This window comes from Carcharhinus amblyrhynchos, chromosome 15 (genome assembly GCF_965287045.1).
Source record: "Carcharhinus amblyrhynchos chromosome 15, sCarAmb.v2.hapA, whole genome shotgun sequence".
NCBI lineage: Eukaryota > Metazoa > Chordata > Chondrichthyes > Carcharhiniformes > Carcharhinidae > Carcharhinus > Carcharhinus amblyrhynchos.
In genome coordinates, this window is record NC_137338.1 from 19110518 (window position 1) to 19133122 (window position 22605).

At 43.5% G+C, this 22605-nt stretch overlaps 1 protein-coding gene across 1 annotated transcript; it reads right to left on the reverse strand.

Moving 5' to 3' along the window:
- Positions 1-6954: 6954 nt before the first annotated feature.
- nfkbiz (nuclear factor of kappa light polypeptide gene enhancer in B-cells inhibitor, zeta) lies at positions 6955-16600 on the reverse strand. The gene is made up of 12 exons (XM_080203488.1): positions 16138-16600; positions 14664-14788; positions 14201-14234; positions 13992-14095; positions 12733-13439; positions 11757-11862; positions 11259-11405; positions 10616-10679; positions 10200-10375; positions 9926-10036; positions 8989-9156; positions 6955-8792 (listed from the first exon to the last, which is right to left on the reverse strand). Exons 1-12 carry the CDS (start codon positions 16331-16333, stop codon positions 8742-8744), a joined length of 1989 nt encoding a protein of 662 aa, XP_080059614.1. The 5' UTR covers positions 16334-16600; the 3' UTR covers positions 6955-8741.
- Positions 16601-22605: the final 6005 nt, after the last annotated feature.

Consider the following 22605-nt stretch of genomic DNA (forward strand, 5'->3'; position numbering starts at 1 on the left):
AAGAGAAAAAAAATCAGAGCTAAGCTTTAAAGATGAGGAAGTGGAACTAGTCAAGTTGCTTTCCTGGCAGGGACACGTCTGAATGGCATCCTTCTGGTACTAGAACCATTCTATAATAAGATTAATTATCATGCCAGGTGGTTAGTTTGTGATCAACAACATTCCAACATTTAAGAAGCTCAAAATTCTTCCAGAACAAATCCACAAACATTCACTCCTCCCAGGAACTCATCAAATTTCCTGAGACAACATCTTCCAAACTCATAAGAACATAAGAACATAAGAAATAGGAGCAGGAGTAGGCTATCTAGCCCCTCGAGCCTGCCCCGCCATTCAATAAGATCATGGCTGATCTGTCGTGGCTCAGCTCCACATTCCCGCCCCCTCCCCATAACCCTTAATCCCCTCTCTTATCAAAAACCCATCAACCCGCGTCTTAAAAATATTTAGCGAGGTAGCCTCCACCACTTCAACGGGCAGAGAATTCCAGAGATTCACCACCCTTTGAGTGAAGAAGTTCCTCCTCAACTCCGTTCTAAACTGCGCCCCCCCTTTATCTTGAGGCTGTGCCCCCTAGTCCTACTATCCTTTCTGAGCGGGAAGAGTCTCTCCACCTCTATCCTATCCATCCCATTCATCATCTTATACGTCTCAATGAGATCTCCCCTCATTCTTCTAAACTCTAACGAGTACAAGCCTAGTTTATTCAGCCTCTCCTCATAGCTCAACCCCCTCAACTCCGGCATCAGCCTAGTAAACCTCCTCTGCACTCCCTCCAAGGCCAAAATATCTTTGCGTAAGTACAGCGCCCAAAACTGCACACAGTACACCAGCTGCGGCCTCACCAATGCCCTATACAGCCACAGCAAGACCTCCCTACTTTTATATTCAATCCCCCTCGCTATGAAGGCCAGCATCCCATTTGCCTTCCTGACCACCTGCTGCACCTGCAGGCTGGGTTTTTGCGACTCATGCACAAGGACCCCGAGGTCCCTCTGCACCGTCGCCTGCTGCAGTTTTTCGCCACGTAAGTAATAATCCTTCCTACCATTATTCCTACCAAAGTGGACCACCTCGCACTTGCCGACATTAAATTCCATTTGCCAGTTCCCATGAACACTACCATCTAGAAGGCAAGGGCAGCAGGTACATGGGAACACCATCACTTGGAATTTACCCTCCGGGTCAATCACTATCCTGATTTGGAAATATGTCTCCATTCTTTCACTGTCACTGAGTCAAATTTTTAGAACTGTCTTCCTAACGTTATCCTGGGTCTTACCTACACCTCAAGGACTGCAGTGGTACAAGAAGGTGGCTCACCTACACTTTCTCAAGGGCAATTAGAGATGGGCAATAAATGCTAGTTGGTTAAAAGCAAATTACTGCGGGTGCTGGAATCTGAAATTAAAAGAGAAAACGCTGGAAAATCTCAGCAGGTCTGGCAGCATCTGTAAGGAGAGAAAAGAGCAGACGTTTCGAGTCCAAATGCTAGTTGGTGATGCCTATGTCCGATGAATGCATTTTAAAAAGGGATAAGGATGGTAGTTATGAATTGCTAATGAAACTCCAGAAAAGTCTGAGTGCTGTAAAGAGGAATGATCTCCCAAAAGTAATAGTCAACAAGATTGAGATCTTCATTATTCTATTTAGTTAGTCTCCGCAACTTGTAAAGAGATGGAAAAGTAGTGTCTATAACTATGACCTTCATCCTCCTTCCCAAAATCCAAAACAGGACTATCCTAGTAGGCCAGTTCCTGCCCCACTGAACTCATTTCTTCCTATCTTGGCTCCATCCTCTCATCCCTTGTCTAGTCCCGTCCCACTTCCATTCAGGGATCCTCTGATGCTCTTCGCCGTATCAATAACTTTCAGTTCCCTGGCCAAAGCCACTTCCTCATAACCATGGTGAACAATGCCACTATGCTTCCATTCCCCAACAGGATGGCCTGACAGCTCTCAAACGGAGGTCTGAACAATCCCCATCCATCACCACTCTGCTCTGTCTGGCTGGACTTATTCTCTCATTCAAACAATTCCTCTTTAAGCTTGGCTCACTTCCTCCAATCAAAAGGTTTGGCTATGGGTACCGCATGGGTCCCAGTTATGCCCGTCTCTTTATGGATTATGTGGAACATTTCTCATTCCAGTCCTACTCCAGTCCTCTCTCAGAACTTTTTCGTTGGTACATCGATGACTATTTAGGTGCCACTTCACACTCTTGTCTGGACCTGGAAAAATTTATCAATTTCATGTCCAATTTCCACCCTTTCACATGGTCTACCTCTGAGACCTCCCTTCCCTTCCCTGTCCTCTCCATTTCTGGAGATAAACTGTCCTCTAGATTTCATCACAAGTCCACCAATTTCAACAGCTGCCTCGACCTCAGCTCTTCATGCCCCATGTCAAAATTTAGGTGTTCTGCACCTTTGCCCATCTATGGGTGGGTACTACACAGAAATATTAAAACAACACTAGCGTACTTTTGGCCCAAAATTACTATCTGCTTCCCCAGGTAGGTTCAAATCAGGATGGGGGTGGGGTGTAGTGTAGGTTGCTGTTGACGGGTTTTCATGCTGTATTTTTAACCACTATGGAAGAAGTAATATTTACACAGTCTTCACACTGCCTCTGTAGCGGGCACTCTCTGATTTGCCCACTCCAACGTCAGCTGAAGTGCCTAGGACTTCCACCAGCCTGGCAATCAGTTCAATCAGTGAGTTGTTGAAAGCCGCCCCAGCTCTTTCCATGTCCGTGGGCCTATGATGAGAATGGCACCTAAGATGTCTGCCCCAGGATTTAAGAAGACATCCCTTGGCAGCTGGTTGGACATTGTGGAGGAGCATTGGCACATCTTGTACTCATGCACATGGAGAACGCCGTCAAGAAAGATCACCAACCACGTCAGGGAGGCTGGGGCTGCGTTGTTAAGTGCCAGCTCCCGACTGAGGAAAACAGCCAGCCAGCACTGGAAAAGGACGAATGATCTCCTCCATTCTACCGGGGTAAGTCACCCTTCCCATGACTCTCCACTCACTCACTGCCAACTCAAGGGAAACCATCACTCGCTTTCCCACACACATCTTCATCTCCCCTGTGGCTCATCTACTCATCACTTCCCTGCTTCCACTCACCATCCACACATGTCAGGCATCCTTACCACCTGCCCTGGCATGCGGACTGCTGACACTCTCCTCATCATCTTCATACTGGGCAAGCTAGCTCACAGTAAACAGGAGAATTCCCAGGCAGCGGAAGGTGGCCTGAGTTTAAAATCCTCTCTGAATTTGAGGAGAAAACCCTCCAGCTGGCAGGGGGGAAGGTGAGCACTTCTGCACCAAGGGCAAGGTGGGCACCAAATAAAACAAGTGAAGACCCAGAACACCATCATTCATCCTACCAAGCCAACGTGAATCCTGTCTCATCATTTTGCCCCTGCCATGCACTCATGACATCTCCCTTTTCTTGCAGGCATACCAGTGGGGGAATCCTAGGACCTCCACCAGCCTGGCACAGGAGACCAGCCCAGATGCCAGCATGTTCTCAGGCATGGAGATTGAAGAAGAATCACAGTACTCACCCACACCCGCCACCAGCCCAGAGATACACACCTTAGTGGGACACAGTGTTAAAGAGACTTCAGAGTCACAAACTGGTGAGCACCTCACTCTCTCTAATCCACAGCAGGCAGAGACAGGCACATCCCAGGAATCTGACACTTGGAGGATTGATGGAGTCTAGGGATCTGCTGAGATCCAGTTAAATGATTGGCCTCTGGACTTGGTCATGCCCGGAGCTCCAAAGGCAAAGTCAGGAATATTAGGAAGGGATGCCAGCTATGCCCCACAGATTGAAAGGCTGAATAGTGGAGACTCAACAGCTTCAGCCCAAGGTGATTGTTTCGGCACTCCGAGGCAAACAGGTCAACACTGCAAGGGTGGCAGCTGCAGTGGAGACATTGGTGCAAGACATAAAGATATAGCAACTGGATTTGCAAGGTTAAGACAGTCTAGTTGCACATATGGGCATTTGTAGCGTCCACTTATGCAAGTTAGCACCCACCACTGTAAATAAACTCACTCACTTACAACCTTTATGTCTCCCTGGTCTCACGAGATGTCTTCCTGTAATGCTGCAGAGACAACTGTGTGTTTCACTGAAAGGCTGGATGTTCACTGCAGAACCTCTCTATCTGCTGTCTGCATGGAAGCCCGTACATTGGTTGGTATCCCCAAACAGTGACAGAACACATCCGTCATGCCAATTTCTCCTTAGTAATGAGGATATTCTTCAGCCAGAGAGTGGTGAATCTGTGGAATTCTTTGCCGCAGAAGGCTGTGAGGCAGGTCATTGGGTGTCTTTAAGACAGAGATAGATTAATAAGGGAATCAGGAGTTATGGGACGAATGATGAATAAGAAAATATCATCCATGATTGAATGGTGGAGCAGACTCGATGGTTCGAGTGGCCTAATTCTGCTCCTATGTCTTATATCCCTCACAATGTTCAGGGCAACCTTCATTCTACCCAGTCACTGTCAATATACGCTCTCTACACATGGAACCCAGCGGCTAGACCTTGATTGAAAGTATGCCTCAGCCTCCCTTGACACAGGAACACAATGGCTCAGCCCAACTGAGTGGGCTGTTGCTTTAGCAGGCATTTGTGTCTATGTTAACTCTCAGGCACTGCACACTGCCCTCTCAAAGCCTATAAGGATGCTGCAGCACCCAAACCTGATGAAGTCGGGTGCTCTGCTGAGCCTGTTTGCCCTTGCTGTCTGAGAGAGGATGTCAGAGAGGATGTATACGCTTACTTTCAGAGAATGGTGCCGGGAAACCATGGGTCCCACAGACTGGGGGAGTCAGCACTAATCATTGCTGATTAGTAATCAGTGGCACACACATCAACGGTGAGTTAGTGGACATAACTGGCTTAGCTGTTAGACTGAAGGCCTCGTGGTTCAACGATCTGGCAGGTTTGTTTTAATGTTTTAATTTTTGATCTTTTTGTTTCAGACAATATCCCTGATTTTCTCTCTCAATGTATTTGATTTAGTTTAATTATTTGATTTATTCAAAATAAGAATGACCTGATTTTCTAAGATGTTTTCATCAGTCACAATTGAGTTGACTTCCTCAGTCCTTAACTCAATCCCCCATTCCCCCTTCGTCAAAGCAGCCCCTTTGTTTGATGCTCTGACAAAGAGTCATCCAGTCTCGAAACGCTGACTCTATTCTCTCTCCACAGATGCTGTCAGACCCGCTGAGATTTTCCAGCATTTTTTGATTTTGTTTCAGATTGCACTATCCACAGTATTTTGCCTTTCTCTTGCAGGCAGGTTAGATGATATGAAAATAGGTAGGACATGCTTTCCTGAGGAGGATATAAAGAACAACAAAGGAAAATAGACAGGTTAAGCGAAAGTGCAAAAAGTTGGCAGACGGAGCGTGTGGGAAAATGTTAGCCATTTTGACAGGAATAGATAAGCAGAATATTATTTAAATGGTGAGACTACTGAATACTGCAGTAGTGAGTTCTAGTATCCTTGCATATGAATCAAAAGTCAGCATGCATATACAGCTAATAATATTAAACCAAGTATTCATCTTTATTGCAAGGGGGATGGAGAATAAATGATAGGGAGTCTTGTTACAACTATACAGACCTGGAGCATTGCGTTGCACAGTTTTGACGGCCTTGTGTGAGAAACGTATTTGCATTGGAAGCAGTTCAGGAAAGGTTCACTGGAATTCTCTATCCCAAAGAGTGGTGGAGGCTTGATCATTAGAAGTATTTGAAGTGAAGCTGGATAAATATTTGATAGATCGAGGAATAGAGGGCTATGGGGGAAATGGCACAGAAAATGAGTTGAGGCCGGCATAGATCAGCCACGATTGTATTGAATGGCAGGGCAGGCTAGAAGGGCCTGGTGGCCTACTCCTGTTTCTGTTTCTTGTGTGTTCTTGTGTTGTGATGACTCATTCCTGGGATAAGGAATGCACCTTCTGAGGAAAGGTCAAGTAACCCCTACTTGATAGGGTTAAAAGAATGAGAGGCGATCTTACTGAAATATAAGATTCTGAGGCAACTCAGTAGGGTAGATAGTGAATGATTCTTCTCATGGGGAAATCTAGAACAAGAGGATACAGTTTCATTATCAAATGTCTCCTATTTAAGATGAAGACAAGGGGGAATCTATCTCCAAAGGTTATTAGTGTTTGAAATTCTTTTTCTCAATGAGAGTGGTGTTGCTGAATATGCGCAAGGTTCGGAGTTGCAGAATTTTTTGATTGACAGGAGAGTCAAGTGTTATGGGGAAGGGAGTGTGTGGATACGCAGGAAAATGGGAGTTACGGCTACAATCCAATCAGCCATGATGCTATTGAATGGTGGAGCAGGCTCGAGAGAGTGAATGGCCTATAATTTCTTACGTTGCAAGAAAGACAAACAATGGGCTTGATTTCCAATGGGGAATCAGGAACCCAACACCTGGATCATTTCCCAGTTCAAACCTGCATCAGAGACACAATGTTATTTAATATAAAAAGCCTACAGTTTGGCCAGAACCAAGCCCAATGTCTAATTAATGGGAATGGCTGATTGCTGCCTGCAAGCAGGACCTGGCTCTGGAGTACAATGCTCACAGCAGATGGCATTCGTGACTGGGTTTTACCACTGGTGCAGATAAGAGCACAAAGGCCCAATAGCCTCATGGTGTAGCTAACTGGCCGAACAGTCAATCACAAAATACTTGACCGCTCTGCTGGAATAATGGCAAATTTGGGCCACCACTTCAGCACCCAATTTTTCTGATATGCACCTCTGCCGCAGAGTGAAACAAAGGCATCGCTTTGACCAATTAGATTAGAAAGTCCACTCATGGGAACCAAAGGATGTACTAAAAATCTTGAAACGCAAAGACACATACTGGACACCAGGCAGTTAATGCACCAAATATTTAATGTAATATCAAATAACAGTTACAGAGTCTGTCTACAAGACATACTTTATTAAACAAAAGACTTTCTCGAATACTTGATTTATTAGCTTAAAAGCCAAATAATTCAGAATTCCACATTTCTTGATTTAAAACGTTACTAAATATCTAGTAAGTGCAATAACATTTCAGAATATTAACTCATAATCAATTAGAAAACAATTAGATGCATAAAAAATATCACGACAATAATAGTGATGTACTAAGGATTTTCTTCTTAAATCCAGCACAATGTATACAAATAGAGAACGCAAAATCTGCCTTATTGTTGAGAACTACAATTATATATCTGTCAAAAGAAACAGATACCCAATGATATAAAAATATTTACACATCCAGTTAACACAGGAATGCCGTTTTGCCACTTGCACCAATTTGACTTGCACCAAAAATCAATTCCTATCATTCCATCCCATTCAGCATACGTTACAAATCCTTCTTCTGGATTATATCCTGCAAAACAGTTCTCCCTCAACCTTAACTTCCTCATCTGCAAATTACTTCCTCCAACCTTTTCCTTACTCTGCATCCACTTTCCAGCTAATCTCTTCTGATCAGGTACCTGCTCCTGATTTTATCACTTCCTTGTTTTTTTTTAAATGCACCATGACTGCAAATACTTCTCTCACATTTAAATGTTTATTTGGTCCCTTTTCACTGCAGTTGGTGCTACCGCCAATCCCAAGATGCGTGGAAGGTACTCAAATCTGGGGTACACGAATACGCAAAGCCCTCATGTTGAAAGAATGCACACTCCATCAAAGCAAACATACATTCATTTGGCGCGTAGAGAAACGCCAAAATCATTTGCAAGATTAAGTGTGCTTTTACTGCGCATGTGTCAACTTAGTGACTAGACAAGAATGTGAATCAAGGCAAATATTTACGTGTGCACTGAAAAAACGGAAAGGCACTCGAGTCATGTCATATCAATGATTTCATACAGACATTTCCTTCCAAAAATCGCACTCAAAAAGAACTATAAGCTTATAGGCATGGTCAATAATCTTTCAGGATTTCATTTACAAAAAACAATTCAAATGAGTGAACATCTGAGCTATCACATTTCTCTTGCTGCAGCAAAACTAAAGATAAAACTCATATAGAACAGTTTAAGTAGAATGATGTTCTGCCTAAATGACACACTCTTAATTCAGGATAACAAGTGTACATGATATTTAATTATACTGGAGCTACGTTTTGAAATTTCAAAGTAGACATAGGCAGCTAATCAAAACTACACACTGATCCTTTGGAACACGTTTTTTTCAAAAAACACATTTTAAAAAAACTTAGCTGAGGCCCTTACATTTCGTTTCACGAACTGTATAGTGCGTGCACAGTTTAAAAGAAGATACAGAGATTAACACTACTATTGGGCGAGATTTTCCGGCCGTTCCCTTCAGCGGGCTCCTCTGGTCCCACTGTTGGCGAGACCCCGTCATGGGTTCCCGGTGGTGGAGAGTGCGAACAACAGGAAATGCCATTGACGGCAGCAGGGCCGAAAAATCCCGCTACCAGTCAATGGTGGGCCACCTCCGCAAAACATGCTGCGGGCAGGTGGGGGAGGGGGTAGGGGAATCCTGCCCATTTCCTTTTATTAAATACTACACAGTAGTCAACAATGAAAGTTTCTTTCAAAGAAACAACACACATTTGCCAGTGAACAGCAAATATCTCTATACAAATCTAACAGGACTGCCTAACTGACAGTGGGGCTGACACTTTTCCAAACAGGAAATCAGAATGGCATTCTTGACTGGATGGCTCTCCCCTTCAAAATGCGCTTAACCTGCGAATAAAAAAAAATATTGATAGTGATTCGAGGTTCAAGGATTACCTTCTTTAAAAAAAAATCAAATCTTAAGCTGCTTTTATTTTTTTCTCCCCCCATTCATTTTTCCTTTCTAGTTTTCAGATTACATCCACTGTTAAATTTCTGGAATGCTTTTCATTTGATAAATGTAGAGCTGCTTTGCCCCACTCACCTCTTCGCCTCTTGCACCTTCTGGCACCAGGTGCACTGGTTGCTCATTCTCCAGATTCCTGGCGCTGGGATCAGCGCCCTTTCTCATCAGAAGCCGGACTGCGTCCACCTGACTAACTCGGTCTTGCATGCCCGCTGCGACATGGAGAGCAGTGTTTCCATTATATGCCTGCAAGATGAACAAAAACTCCGTTAACGGCAGAAATATCAACACTGGAAATTTCCTCAAAACATTCTCCTCACTACAAAGTAGGCTGATCAAACGAATCTCAGCGGATTTGTCAATTTTTGAACTGAATGTGTGTTTTACACTCGTTAAGTAAAAGTCTTGCAAAGAAAAATTCAATACTATTACTACCATGCTGAAAGGCCACGACCCTGAGCAAAGTCAATGGTAACTGACCAAGACAATTAGACCACAAGATAAGGGAGTGGAATTAGGCCGTTTGGCCCATCGAGTCTTCTCCTGCCATTCAATTGTGGCTGATGCGTTTCTCAACTCCATTCTCCTGCCTTTTCTCTGTAATCTTTGATCTCTTTACCAGTCAAGAACCTATCTGTCTTAAAAATACTCAATGACCTGGCCTCCACAGCCTTCTGTGACAATGAATTCCACAGATGCACCACCCTCTGGCTGAAGAAATTCCTCCTCATCTGGGTTCTAAAGGGTTGCCCCTTTACTCAGAGGCTGAACCCTCGGATCCTAGTCTCTCCTACTAATGGAAAAATTTTCCCCACATTCACTGTATCCAGGCCTTTCAGTATTCTGTAAGTTTCAATGTGATTTCCCTTCATCCTTCTATACTCCGAGTACAGACCCAGAGTCATCAAACAGTCCTCACACGTCAAGCTTTTCATTCGCTTATCAATGTGCCAAATACGTTGTTCACTGCAACTCTCCTTTCCATCAAATAACAGATTTCTGGATTGCCTCTTACCTTGGCATTTACAACATTAAGGCTGGTTGGTTGCTCAAGAAAGTGACGTAGTACGTCAACATTCGCTTCCTCGGCAGCCAAGTGCAGAGGTGTACGGCCACTCTTCCGATCCTAGAGAAAGTTCACATGTCAATTAGAGTATGTCACAGGCTACCTCAGTACAGCCAACACTAACAATTTACTTTTTGCAATTAAATTAAAACATCCACAGTGCCATAATAGTGTTTGATTTTCCACGCAGTTCGATCAGTACTTGCATCAGAGCTAAACTCACCCGGGTTTCAATGGATGCTCCCATCTGCAAAAGGGTTTTAATGGTTTCCAACAAGTTCTTGCTTTTCATGGTCAGTTCCTGCACCTCGAGAGATGGAGGCTGACGGTGAATTTTGTTCTGCAGCTCATGCAGCACACGGTTTTGAGCCTGAACGGCGCAGTGCAGAGCAGTCATACCTAAACCAGAAGGAAAATTCATCATCATGATGGATAGCAGCAAATGGAAACAAGTTTACATTAAAACACTTTAGCACTTGAGAAATTCCTGATTGCTTTGTTGAAAATTATGGACATAATCCAAATGCAAAAAGATAACATCCAATAAAGACGCACTTCTGTCTGGAATCACTTTTCTTTCATGAGTAATTTGGAGTTAGTAGCAACTAATAATAATTTATAGGTAGTAGCTGATCTTACCTTCAAAGTTTGTTACTTCAAGATTGAGTTGCTGGTAACTTAGTGCCATTCCCTTCTCAATAGCCTGAACAGAAACATTAAAAAAAAATTGTAAGTCAAGGCAATTAAAAAATAAAAATGGCAGATATGTAAATAAGTACATTCATATTCCAACGGAGACAAAAAATTTTTTGTGATATTTCTAAAATGACATGCTTTATTACACCATTAAACATATAAAATATCCCCTAGATCCTTCCCAGATGTAATTTAAATAAATGGGCACAGAACCAATGGGAGATAGACACATGACCAAAAGCTTGATCAAAGAGATGGGTTTGAGGTAGGTACAGAAATATACTGGATTGCTACATCATGCACACTCTGGATAGTGTGAATGGATAGTTGAGAAAAGGTGTACAAATGATGGCTCACAATTTAAAGCAGTCTTCCAAACTATTTTCTTACAAGTTCCAATAGGAATCCCAAAATCATGCAAGAATCTTGTAGGCTAAAGAAACCTACAACAGACCACACGTTCAGGCTATGCTTGATACTTGCAAGGTGAAATTGTTCATTTGTGAAGCTCACACTTCCATTGGTGCTTCTATGGAATGTCAAGCATTATTAAAAAAAGGTTCCTCAGTCAGGAAAAGACACCTACCACAAGCACTTGAACGAAACCTTTTTCCGCAACCACGTGCAATGGTGTTCTTCCCCAGCGATCTGAAGTATTCACTTGTGCTCCAAGGCTGACCAGATCCTGAACAATCAAGTGTTGGTTAGCAGCAACAGCTACCTGCAAAGCACTCTACAAGAGCAAAACAAAAAAGCTACTGTAATATTTGACATATCACCAACCTGTACAGGGGAACTGATAACAAATGACTAACTGATAACACATTTTTTTAAAAAATCAGCAAACAGAGTAATAAGCAAACAGCCAAATCAGCCATTTTGTAAATGCAAGTTTGACAATCACTGAGAAACAAGTCAACTTAAGTTAAACATTAATGTTAATGTTCACCATCTTGCTGAAGTAATCATTGGCTGTAGTGCAAATAACGCTTTCGAGCAAATTAAGGTGAATTTGAACATTTAATCTCAAAGAAAATCTCTTTAATTCATGACAAGTAAATGATTAATATGTCAAAATATCTACCTGGCCATTGTGCTCTTTAACATCCATCATGTTCATTGCAGCCATTTTCTTCCCAAGGACATATGCAAGAGCCCGTCTGCCCTGTGCCACAGCAATATGCAGTAGACTGAAAGAAATATAAGCATAACATACTTTAAAAGCTTATAAAACAAAAGGTGTTTGCACTATAATCATTTAAACCTTTCACCAAACAGGTCCTGGCCACTAAACACAATCCTTATTGTTTATAAACACAGCATTTTTGCCTAAATCTACATTTTGACTACACCGCTCTACCCTCCAGTTTAATGCAAAAAAAACCTTTCATTTACTGAGCAATCCCTACACAGTATGCACAGTAAGTAGCACCAGCCAAGACTCCTTTATTCAATAAGACGGGGATTTATTATTATTTTGGTAAACAGTTGCTGGTACTGGCCACTTCATTTAACAGAACAGGGCCAAATGTGAACCTCAAACTTGCCAAGACCCTTAATAGGGACAGGTATGTGCTATTTCACATCTAAAAGAGGGAATTTTCTTGTGTGCATTAGATTAGGATGGCCATGCTCTGGACCACCAAAGATGATCCACACCTCTAGAGCACAACTGACATGGGGATCCATGGATACCAATGCCCCCCTTAGGGCAAGATACCAGAAGAGAGTGAGTGTTCTGGAGCTCTAACGTTGTGTACCACAAAGTGTGAAACGCAGTTCCATATCTACAATTGCCAAAAACAACAGGTCCGTCCCAACGATGGTGTTGAAGGGAAGCTTTTTTGCAAAGGTAAACAGTTTACCACCATGAGATGGGCCAAGTGTCCTACTTTGTGGTGGGGGAAGGTATCGTAAGGCATAAATTTTCTTCTACACAATCTAGGAACCAGGTTAAAAAAAAGTAACATTGGAACAGGCTCAGGAACAGACCCCCTCGACATTTATTGTATTTTCACTGATAATTGAATATACCAAAACGAAGATTTAATAGTACTTACGTATCACCATCAGAGTCTTTGGCAATAAGTTGCTCTTGAGTAAGGTTGGATAATTTATTCTCCTCTTGTTCAATTTGCCATTGAAAGAAGGATTTGCCTTGAGATTGTAATGGATAGTACATAGAAGCAGGATGGGATACATCTTCCCGAATGCTGGATTGCAGGGAGCTGCAATCTCGGAAGTAAAATTCAGATGATGGTTGACTACCCATGGGTTGGCCCTGAGGAACTGGGTAGCCCTCAGACGGCAGACGGTCAGGGCGCACTGGAAAATCAACTGCGTACTGCAGAAATTCCTCAGGCACCTGTGGATTCCACTGGGCACCTCCAAAGTTCAGTGCATGCTGGAGATTCAGTGTATGATCCACACCTTGAAAGCATTGAATCGCTTTATGCTGCTCAGTGACTTGAGGTGGGTTATGGATTTGGAATTGCTGCAATTCCTGGCATTGTTCAGGAGACAGCTGGCTGAGCTGGAGGTCCTGCATATAATCGTGTGTCTGCACGCCTGTTTTTCCCTGGAAAGCTTGGTCATCCTTGGCAACACTGGGCCAGCAGACCTGGACTGTATTCAAGGAGATCGTATGAGTGTCATTCTGCAACATTTTTATGATGTCCTGAAGAGCATCTGGGTTTACATCATTCCTTGGCTCAGTTGTATGGGCCCCGTCTGAATTCTCAACAGAATTTGGTGTCTGGGGTGGAGTCTAATGAAAAAGAGAGATGTATGGACATCAGTCAAGTAACAAAAGACATTTAAATGCTTGACTCCTGGTAAAGTTAAAGTTTATTATTAGTCACAAGTAAGGCTTACATTAACACTGCAATGAAGTTACTGTGAAATTCCCCTAGTCGCCACATCAGGTCAATGAAGCTAACCAGCATGTCTTTCAGAATGTGGGAGGAAACCCACGCAGACATGGGGAGAATGTGCAGACTCCACACAGTCAGTTACTCAAGTCAGGATTCGAAACCAGATCCCTGATGCTGTGAAGCAGCAGTGCTAACCACAATATTGCCACAAACTCTGTCTACTTGCCTAGCAGAAAAGCAATAAGACTGAAGTTCCTATATAAAACAGTTTTCATTATCTTTTGACAAAGTGATAATGCCATTGTTCGTCCCCTTCAGATACCTGAAGGCATCTGATTAATATTCATATGTTCTTTATGCAATCATAAAGCTTACCCCACAGAAATAATGCAGAGGTCATGGAACTAAAATTACATTTTGAAATAAAGTATGTTGGCTATTTTTACCAGCAAGTAAGATGATGTATGCACCGGTGATCGTTTATAAGGAGGTACATCAGTCAGATTCTCCAAAGCTGATCTTTTACCCCTGCCCAGTAGATTTCTTATTTCTGTGAAGATGGAAAATTAGTTAATCATTCTATACAGTGATTAATGGAACATTTTTATCTAATAAAGTCGCATTAAGATTACAAATTAGCAAGCCAATTACTTACGAGAAAACTGTTCCTCTGATGAATTCAATTGAGGCTATATCGAAGGGGAAAAAAAAATTCTGTTACGCATGATATAATTATTTTCCGTAGTATTCCTTCACCTCATCCATAGAATCTGTTTCAGCCCTTTAGCCTAAGATTATTGTGTGTTAAAAGCAAATTAGTGTGGATGCTGGAATCTGAAACCAAAAGAGAAAATGCTGGAAAATCTCAGCAGATCTGATGGTATCTCTCCTTACAGACTCTGCCAGACCCGCTGAGATTTTCCAGTATTTTCTCTTTTGATTACAATCTTAAAAGTTAGAATGTTACAAGTAAACTTGACCGTAAGAAACAGAAATCTTTGAAGTTTTATTTTTAACATAAAATCAACCTCTTACATTAAAAAAATTAAGGGCTTAAACTATTTCCCACATTTAAAAAAAACAACGAAAACCAAATAAAATTAGGCAGAGTGTGTTACCGAATAATTTTCCAGGATGTTGCCTTTGCGGGTGCTTCTGAAATTGTTGAGGAGTTCCTTGACAGGATTTTTCACTCGAACTCCTTGGAAAGGTCGCCTCTGAGTTCTCCCCGTGCCAGAGTGGGCTGTAAGGAAGGGAATAACACATAACCTCAGCAACCCATTGGACACCAAAGAGACAGAGTGAAATAAAAGGGTTAAAAATCCACCAGCTTCCTCTTCAAAAAAAAATAGACACGCATGAGGAAATGTAAGTAAGCACTGGTTGTACCCTGAGTAAAACACAGGAATGATTATTTTACACAAAATTAACTCAACTCCCTGATCCAAAAGGCTCCAATTTCAGATTCAATGGTTTTTAATCGGTTCCCTGTGAAAACTGGATTTTAAATTCTGATGTTTAGTACGGATGGGTTCAGGAAGGTAAGAAATATTGTGGGCGCAGTAATCAGCGGACCAAAGTCCATCTCCCCCCCGCCAGTTCTACTCCATGTTTACCAGCACGATGCAAATTATACTGACTAAAACTGAAGATGAAATTAAAAGCTGCTCCATTGAGAAGGGGGACAGAAGAAAGGAAGCATAAGAAAACAAGGATTCAGTCCTTAAGTTAGCCTGGTTCACACAGTTGAAAAGGGGCAAGATTGAAAATTTAAGAACAAGTTAGGACTTTAGCTAAAACAGAAAGGCGGAAATCAGATTTTAAAAATAGATAAAAGTGGAAGGTGAGGTGAGTGGTGGAGAGTGGGGTGTGGGGGAGTGGGGGAGTAGAGGAGTGGGAGGTGGAGTGGAGGAATGGGAGGGGTTGGGAGAGTGGAGGGTGGGGGTGGATTGGAGGGTGGGGGTGGGGGTGGATTGGAGGGTGGGGGTGGGGGTGGATTGGAGGGTGGGGGTGGGGGTGGATTGGAGGGTGGGGGTGGATTGGAGGGTGGGGGTGGATTGGAGGGTGGGGGTGGGGGTGGATTGGAGGGTGGGGGTGGGGGTGGATTGGAGGGTGGGGGTGGGGGGGGATTGGAGGGTGGGGGTGGGGGGGGATTGGAGGGTGGGGGTGGGGGGGGATTGGAGGGTGGGGGTGGGGGGGGATTGGAGGGTGGGGGTGGGGGGGGATTGGAGGGTGGGGGTGGGGGGGGATTGGAGGGTGGGGGTGGGGGGGGATTGGAGGGTGGGGGTGGGGGGGGATTGGAGGGTGGGGGTGGGGGGGGATTGGAGGGTGGGGGTGGGGGGGGATTGGAGGGTGGGGGTGGGGGGGGATTGGAGGGTGGGGGTGGGGGGGGATTGGAGGGTGGGGGTGGGGGGGGATTGGAGGGTGGGGGTGGGGGGGGATTGGAGGGTGGGGGGGGTGAGGAAGTGGGGGAGTGGAAGGTGGGAGAGTGGGGGAGTGGAAGGTGGGAGAGTGGGGGAGTGGAAGGTGGGAGAGTGGGGGAGTGAAGAGTGGGAGAGTGGGGGTGGGGTAAAGGTTGGCAGGGTGGGCTACCTGTGGACTGAGTGCTCCCGTCCGAGGCTCCGCTCTGACTCTCGGAGTCTGACTGTGGTGAGATGGGGGTGGCCGGTGAGAGCGGCTCACTGGCTGCCGGGGAGCTCTGGTAAAAGTAAGCCAGGTTAATGGGGCTCGACATCATGCAGCAGCTCTCCTGCTCGCTGCCCTTCTCGCTGTCTCTGTCCAGAATCATCGCTCCCCGCTGCGCTAACCCGGAGTCTGGGCTGCCTGGGTATGTGGCTCTGGGCTCTGAGCTTGGTTAGGGTGGAGGAAATGCCGACGCCAGAGTTTGTTTAGCAGCCTGTTTCTGTGTCTCTCCCGCAGCTCTGTGCCCGAATCACTGACTGATACACAGCTCCCCCCGAGCCTTTTCTCTTTTTCCGGAAGGCTGGCTCATTGCTGTGACTGCGGCGAGTCCTATTTGTCACAACGATGGGGGAGTGTCAAAACGCAGCCTGATTCCCGTAACCAGTTTTGAAAAAACCCACCTTACTGGAAATGATCAGGAGAAAGAGGAGGAGCTGTATCAACTTTTGTACTTTGCCCCAACCTGAAAGTTGGTTGTTTTTTAAATGAGATGTGCACTCAGGACAAAAATACATACCATTGTTCTGTCTATCTCTGTCGCTTTACACGTTAGGAAGTAAAAGTCAGCTAAGCTGTCATATAGCTCAAATATTTCTTTCTGGAAACTGACTCCCCAATATTTCCAACATCTTCTATTATTTTCAGAATTCCAGCCTGTATTTTTTTTTAATTTCTGACCCATTGAATAAATCATATAGACCTTGTTCATTTCGTAAGTTCTTTCGAAACATTTACGGCTCCCTTCATTCCTCAAACTCAGTTCCTTCTCCCCCCAACCCCCGCCTCCAATGCCATTAGTCAATCAGAGCTAAAACACTCTTTGCAATAGGAGTTAGCTATTTAATCCTGAACGACTAACCCCTTTTCCTATCCACCACAATGACTAGGACAGCACGATGGCTCAGTAGTTAGCACTGCTGCCCCACAGCACCAAGGACCCAGGTCAAAGTTGTGATGAAGGGCCTGTTTCCATGTTGTAAACCTCCTAGACTCTAAGCCTTACTTGTGACTAATGAATAAACTTTTGCTTTATTTCACCTTCCTTAGCCCACCATCTCTGCCCTGTCTCAACTCATCCGCTGCTGAAACCCTCATCTAATGTTGATTACCTCCAGACTTGACTCCCAAAGTTGTCCTGACTACTCTCCCATTCTCCACAAACTTAACCTCATCCAGCATTCTGCTGCCCATGTGTTAACCTGCACCAAATCCTGCTCACTCCAACCATTTCATTTTAACTCCATGACTTACAGTGGATCCTGGTCCTTCAGCACCTCAAGCTTTAATACTGCACATTCTTCGTTCTTCTTGCCTCGCTCACCCACACCCTACAAAACTCTTCCAGCTTAAGGCCCTCCAAGAAGTCTGCATTCTTCCAGCTATGTGTTTACCACGCCTTCCTGACCCAGCATCGGTAAACAAGCCATTGTCTAAGCTCTGGAATGTTAACCTGAGCCTGTCAATCTTCTTTCTCTCCTCTCCAGTGACATGCCTCGAGACAATTTCTTTCACATCAGAAACTGAATAAACAACAGCTTGCGGTTATTTGAAATAAATTACTGATGTTACAGTAATGGCCCAGAGTTTCCTGGAGATTAGCATCATCCTAACGGCAAATCTACATTGTAGGTTCTGTGTTTTGTGGGAAAAAATTGTGCCATTGATAGATTGTACTATTACTGGTGCTACACCAAAAGGGTGCTGTACCGTTACGCTCATCAAACACTGAGAAGCTAATTACAGTCAAGGATATTACGAAGAGCTGTAAGAATTATTATTAATTATTAAGGTGTAACAGTAGTTATAATGGAAGACTTTTATTATCAGAACATAGATTGGGATAATAGCAAATTAAAGGACAGAAATGGGTAAAAGTTCCCAGATAGTTCAGAAGAAATTTGTACATCAGTATGCGTCAAGTCCAAAGAGAAAGGAGGCACACAAACAGGAGTAGGCCATTCAGCCCCTTGAGCCAGCTCCACCATTTAACAAGACCATGGCTGATCTGATAGCAACCTCAAATCTTGCCTACCCCCAATAACCCATCACCCTCGTTGCTTACCAAGAATCTACCCACCTCCGCCTTCAAAATATTCAAAGGCTCTGCTTCCACCATCTTTTCAGGAAGAGAGTTTCCAAAGACACACGACCCTCAAGTGAAAAGTATCACCTCATCTCCATTTTCAATGGGTAACTCTTTATGTTTGAAACAGTGGAGCACTAGTTCTAGATTCTGCCACAAGAGGAAAGACCCTCTCCACATCCGTCCTGTCAAGACCCCTCAGAATCCTAAATGTTTTAATCGAGTCATCTCTTCTAAACTCCAGCAGATGCAAGCCTTAACCTATCTAACCTTTCCTCATAAGACAACTCATTCATTCCAGATATTAGTCTATAAACCTTTCTGAACTGCTTGCAACACATCTATGCCCTTGTTAAATAAGGTGACCAATACTGTACACAGTACTCAAAAATGTGGACTCACTTGTACCCTGTACAACTGAAGCATAGCCTCCCTACTTTTGTAATCAATCCCCTCACAATAAATAATAACATTCTACTAGCTTTCCTATCTACTTAATAACCTGCATAGTAGCTTTTTGTGATTCATGCATTAGGACACCCAGATCATTCAACATCCCAGAGCTCTGCAAACTTTCTCTTTATAAAGTAAAATTCTTTCTGCTGAAATGGACAATTTCAAATTTCCCAATTATGCTCCATTTGCCAGATCTTTGATTTATTGTCACACGTATTAATAGTATACAGCAAAAAGTATCTTTTCGTGTGCACTATACAGGCAAAGCATACTGCTCATAGAGAAGAAAATGAGAAAGTGCAGAATGCAGTGTTACAGTCATAGCTAGGGTGTAGAGAAAGATTGCCTTAATGTGAGGTAGGTCCATTCAAAAGTTTGATGGCAGCAGGGACGAAACTGATCTTGAGTCGGTTGGAACGTGACCTCGGATTTTTGAATCTTTTTCCCAACTGAAGAAGAGGGAAGAGAGAATGTCTGGGGTATGAGGGGTCCTTGAGTATGCTGACTGCTTTTCTGAGGCAGCGGAAAGTGTAGACAGAGACAATGGGTGGGAGACTGGTGTGAATGATGGTCTGGATTTCGGAGAGAGTTTAAAGTTTATTTATTAGTGTCACAAGTAGGCTTACATTGCAATGAAGCTACTGGGAAAATTCTCTAGTTGCCACACTCCAGCACCTGTTCGGGTACACCGAGAGAGAATTTAGCATCGAAGGGGTAAAAATGGATCTGATCCAGATAAACTGGAATCAAAGATTAGCAAGCAAAACTAACTGAACAATGGGCTGTCTTTAAAGAAATTAAAGATTGGTCAAGTACAGTCAAGTGTATTCCCTTGAAGAAGGGGAAAGATAGGGCAAATTCAGAGCTCCCTGGATTTGATCATGATCGGGATTAAAAAGAAAAAATGTCTTCTAAGCTGCTGTAGGGCAATATCAGGATTGTGTCTTTTATATTTTAATTTATATGTCCATTCATATTTTATTTAATTTCAGTATAATACACGCGGGCTACATAGAGCAAGCTCAGGGAGCCAAATCTCACCAGAGGGAAGGAGAGAGCTACGCAGACAGCTAGAGGCCTGCTCTGCTGACAGATAAGAATTGCTATCAATTTCTGATGTGCAGGAGATCTTTCTGAATTATCACAACAGCAGGACAATTGGCATTAAGACAGCCAGATTCCATATCGTCTAGAGAAGTTATAGTCTTTGTGAAAACATGGTCACCTTGCAGAGGCGGGGAATGATTAACACATCATTGTAAATCGGTTGGGTAAGTACAACGCTTTGACATTATAATCAGGGAAGCGGAACTGTCCAAGAACTGATTAATGAAGTTGTACTGAACAATGCAGTCTGCATAATGAGATTAGAAGAACCATCTTGTATCCAATCTGAGGAATTAATATGCTGATGTAAACCTTTGTGGCTCGAGAAAGTATATTAACCTGTACCAACCTAACAGATGCAGAGAAGGACTCGCAGGCAATCTGAGATTTTAGGCCAGGGTCCAGCTCTCCCTCATGCACATGCAATAAAAACTCTTCTTGAAGTTCGATATGGTCTCCAAGGCTTGACTCATTTCATTTCCCTCCTATAATTGGTGCTGCGAGCAGGGTACATACCAGATGACCGGCGACAATGTGGCTCCAAGTCAAGTGAGTATGTTTATTTTACCACCCATAATTATGGGAGTGATTCCACGCCAGCCATTGGCTAGCTGTAAGTTGCGGTAATAAAAGAACTGTATGGAAAAATGTGAGCTATATGATCATGTGAGCTTGAAGGAAATTGAAGGGTAATACCACGCGCCAGGGCATTGTATTGATGAGAAAACTCTAGAAATTTTGGCAAAGTTTCTATATAAAACCCATGCTGGGAAAAAACACGGAGAAAGGATTAATGGATCTCGCTTAGAAGGAGTAGCCACGATGGAGGATTCCATGACAGGGTAAAGCCACAATGCAGTCTTAAGCTTTGACATATATTTTTGTTTGTCTTGTATTAGGGCGGATAGACCCCACATAATCTCGGTATATTTTTCCTGCCGTGCTAATTTACCAAAATAACATGTAGACCAACCTTGTGGGATTTGATCCATTTAACGGGATAGAAAGCTTCAATGTGGTAGCAATGTGCCCAGAAGAGGAACATTTGCTCTTTTCCATCTCACCTATAATACACTTTGTTTGCTACAATATGAATGTCCTCGATAAATTATACCCTAAAGCCTTTGAGTGAACGTTATGCCAACTGTCTGAATATGTACATTTTTCTGTATATTAATAGTCCAATGAAGGGGCAATTAGATTTTTTATTACATAGTTGACATTTATTTTTACTTCGCCCAGCACTTGTGCCTCTGTTGTTCCGTTAACAATGAAGGTAAATTCAGCTCCTCATTCTCAAGGATTGAGAGAGGGCATGATCAGAGAGAAGGTTAGGCATTGACCCCAACTACAGGGGCTGTGGGAACGACTAAAGCTCCGACAGTCTCAGAACAAGAAGTATTACTTGATGTTGATAGATAAATTCTCCCAGTGGGTGGGAGCATTCCCTACAGGGACTGCTCAGCTACTACAGTGGCTAGGACACTAGCAGAGGGGGTAATTCTGCCGTGGGGTGTCCCACTTCAATAAGACTCAGACCAAGGTACCCATTTTACAGGGGGTGTAATGAAGCAGCCTTATGCCCTGCTGGGAATCAAGCAGCAATTCCTTGTCCCATACCACCCACACAGTTCAGGAATGATAGAAAGGATGAACAGAATCTTAAAAACAGTCCGATAAAGGTCTTAGTGGAGACAGGACAGAGTTGGGTAAAAGTCTTTTCCCGTTACACTAATGAAAATGCGAGCAACCCCATCTGGAGGGATGGGTCTGACAGCCTTTGAACTAATGATCGGATGCGCCAAGGTGCTTCCCAGGAATGTAGTAACCAGGAGTACAGACGTCACTAATGCAAGGGAGTGGGTGTTCAATTTCATTCAGCACCTGGCCACGTAGTTTAAAAGGGGAGGTGATAGATACACAGAGAATCAGCGACTGGGAAAGAGAGAAGGAAAGTATCCGAACCCAGAAACTCAAGGTGGGGGAATAAGGTGATGGTCAAAGTTCTTCCTGAACGAGCAGATCTGCAGCTCCGATGGATAGGACCCCACAAGGTGATTGCTTCAGGGGATACATGCACCTTGATAGATATGAAAGATTCGCTGAGGTGAAAACATTATATGCAATTAAAACTGCATAAATAACCTAAAGAGACCTAAGAAGGGAACAAGTCTGGCTTGTATTGGAATAGTTGAGTCTCGAGATAACAAAGGCATGGATGCAGGTTTCAGCAGATGAGCAGAGATAGGGAAAAGTCAAGCAATGTTATAAAGGGGAAATTAGGCAGTTTTAGAAATGGGACAAATTAGGTCAGAAATTCATCTTAGGATCAAATGTGATACCAAGCTTGTGAACAGAGTGACTTAATTTCAGACTGTTGCCATGGAGAGGAATAGGAGAATGCAATATCAATAAAAGCTTAGTTTCCTTATTGATTTAATAATCAACAAATTATTTTAAAAGATTCTGACTGTTTTTGGGTCATCTATAATGAGCCAAGAGTGAATTATGGAAGTCTCTGTAACTTAATTGGACAAAAGCTACACTGTCACATGAAGCCACACAAAACTGGCAGCGTGGGACTGTATGCAGTGAGACCAAGTGCTTAACTCTGAGAATTTGGTAAGTGGAAGAGTTTGATGAAGTGAAGGAGGAGGTGCAGTCTGGTCTTTTACAAAAAACAGGAGTCCAAGAGAGGGAGCAGGAGAAGACAGGAAGACCAGAGGGCAACA

Bases quoted from the DNA above. Each gene is read 5' to 3' on its own strand.
- nfkbiz (XM_080203488.1), bottom strand. From the start codon at position 16,333: ATGATTCTGGACAGAGACAGCGAGAAGGGCAGCGAGCAGGAGAGCTGC. The intron at 10,037-10,199 runs GTGAGTTTAGCT...AACTTTCTCTAG, and splicing joins GAGCATCCATTGAAACCCGG to GATCGGAAGAGTGGCCGTAC. The intron at 8,793-8,988 runs GTGAGTGGGGCA...TTTTATTCGCAG, and splicing joins AAGGTGCAAGAGGCGAAGAG to GTTAAGCGCATTTTGAAGGG.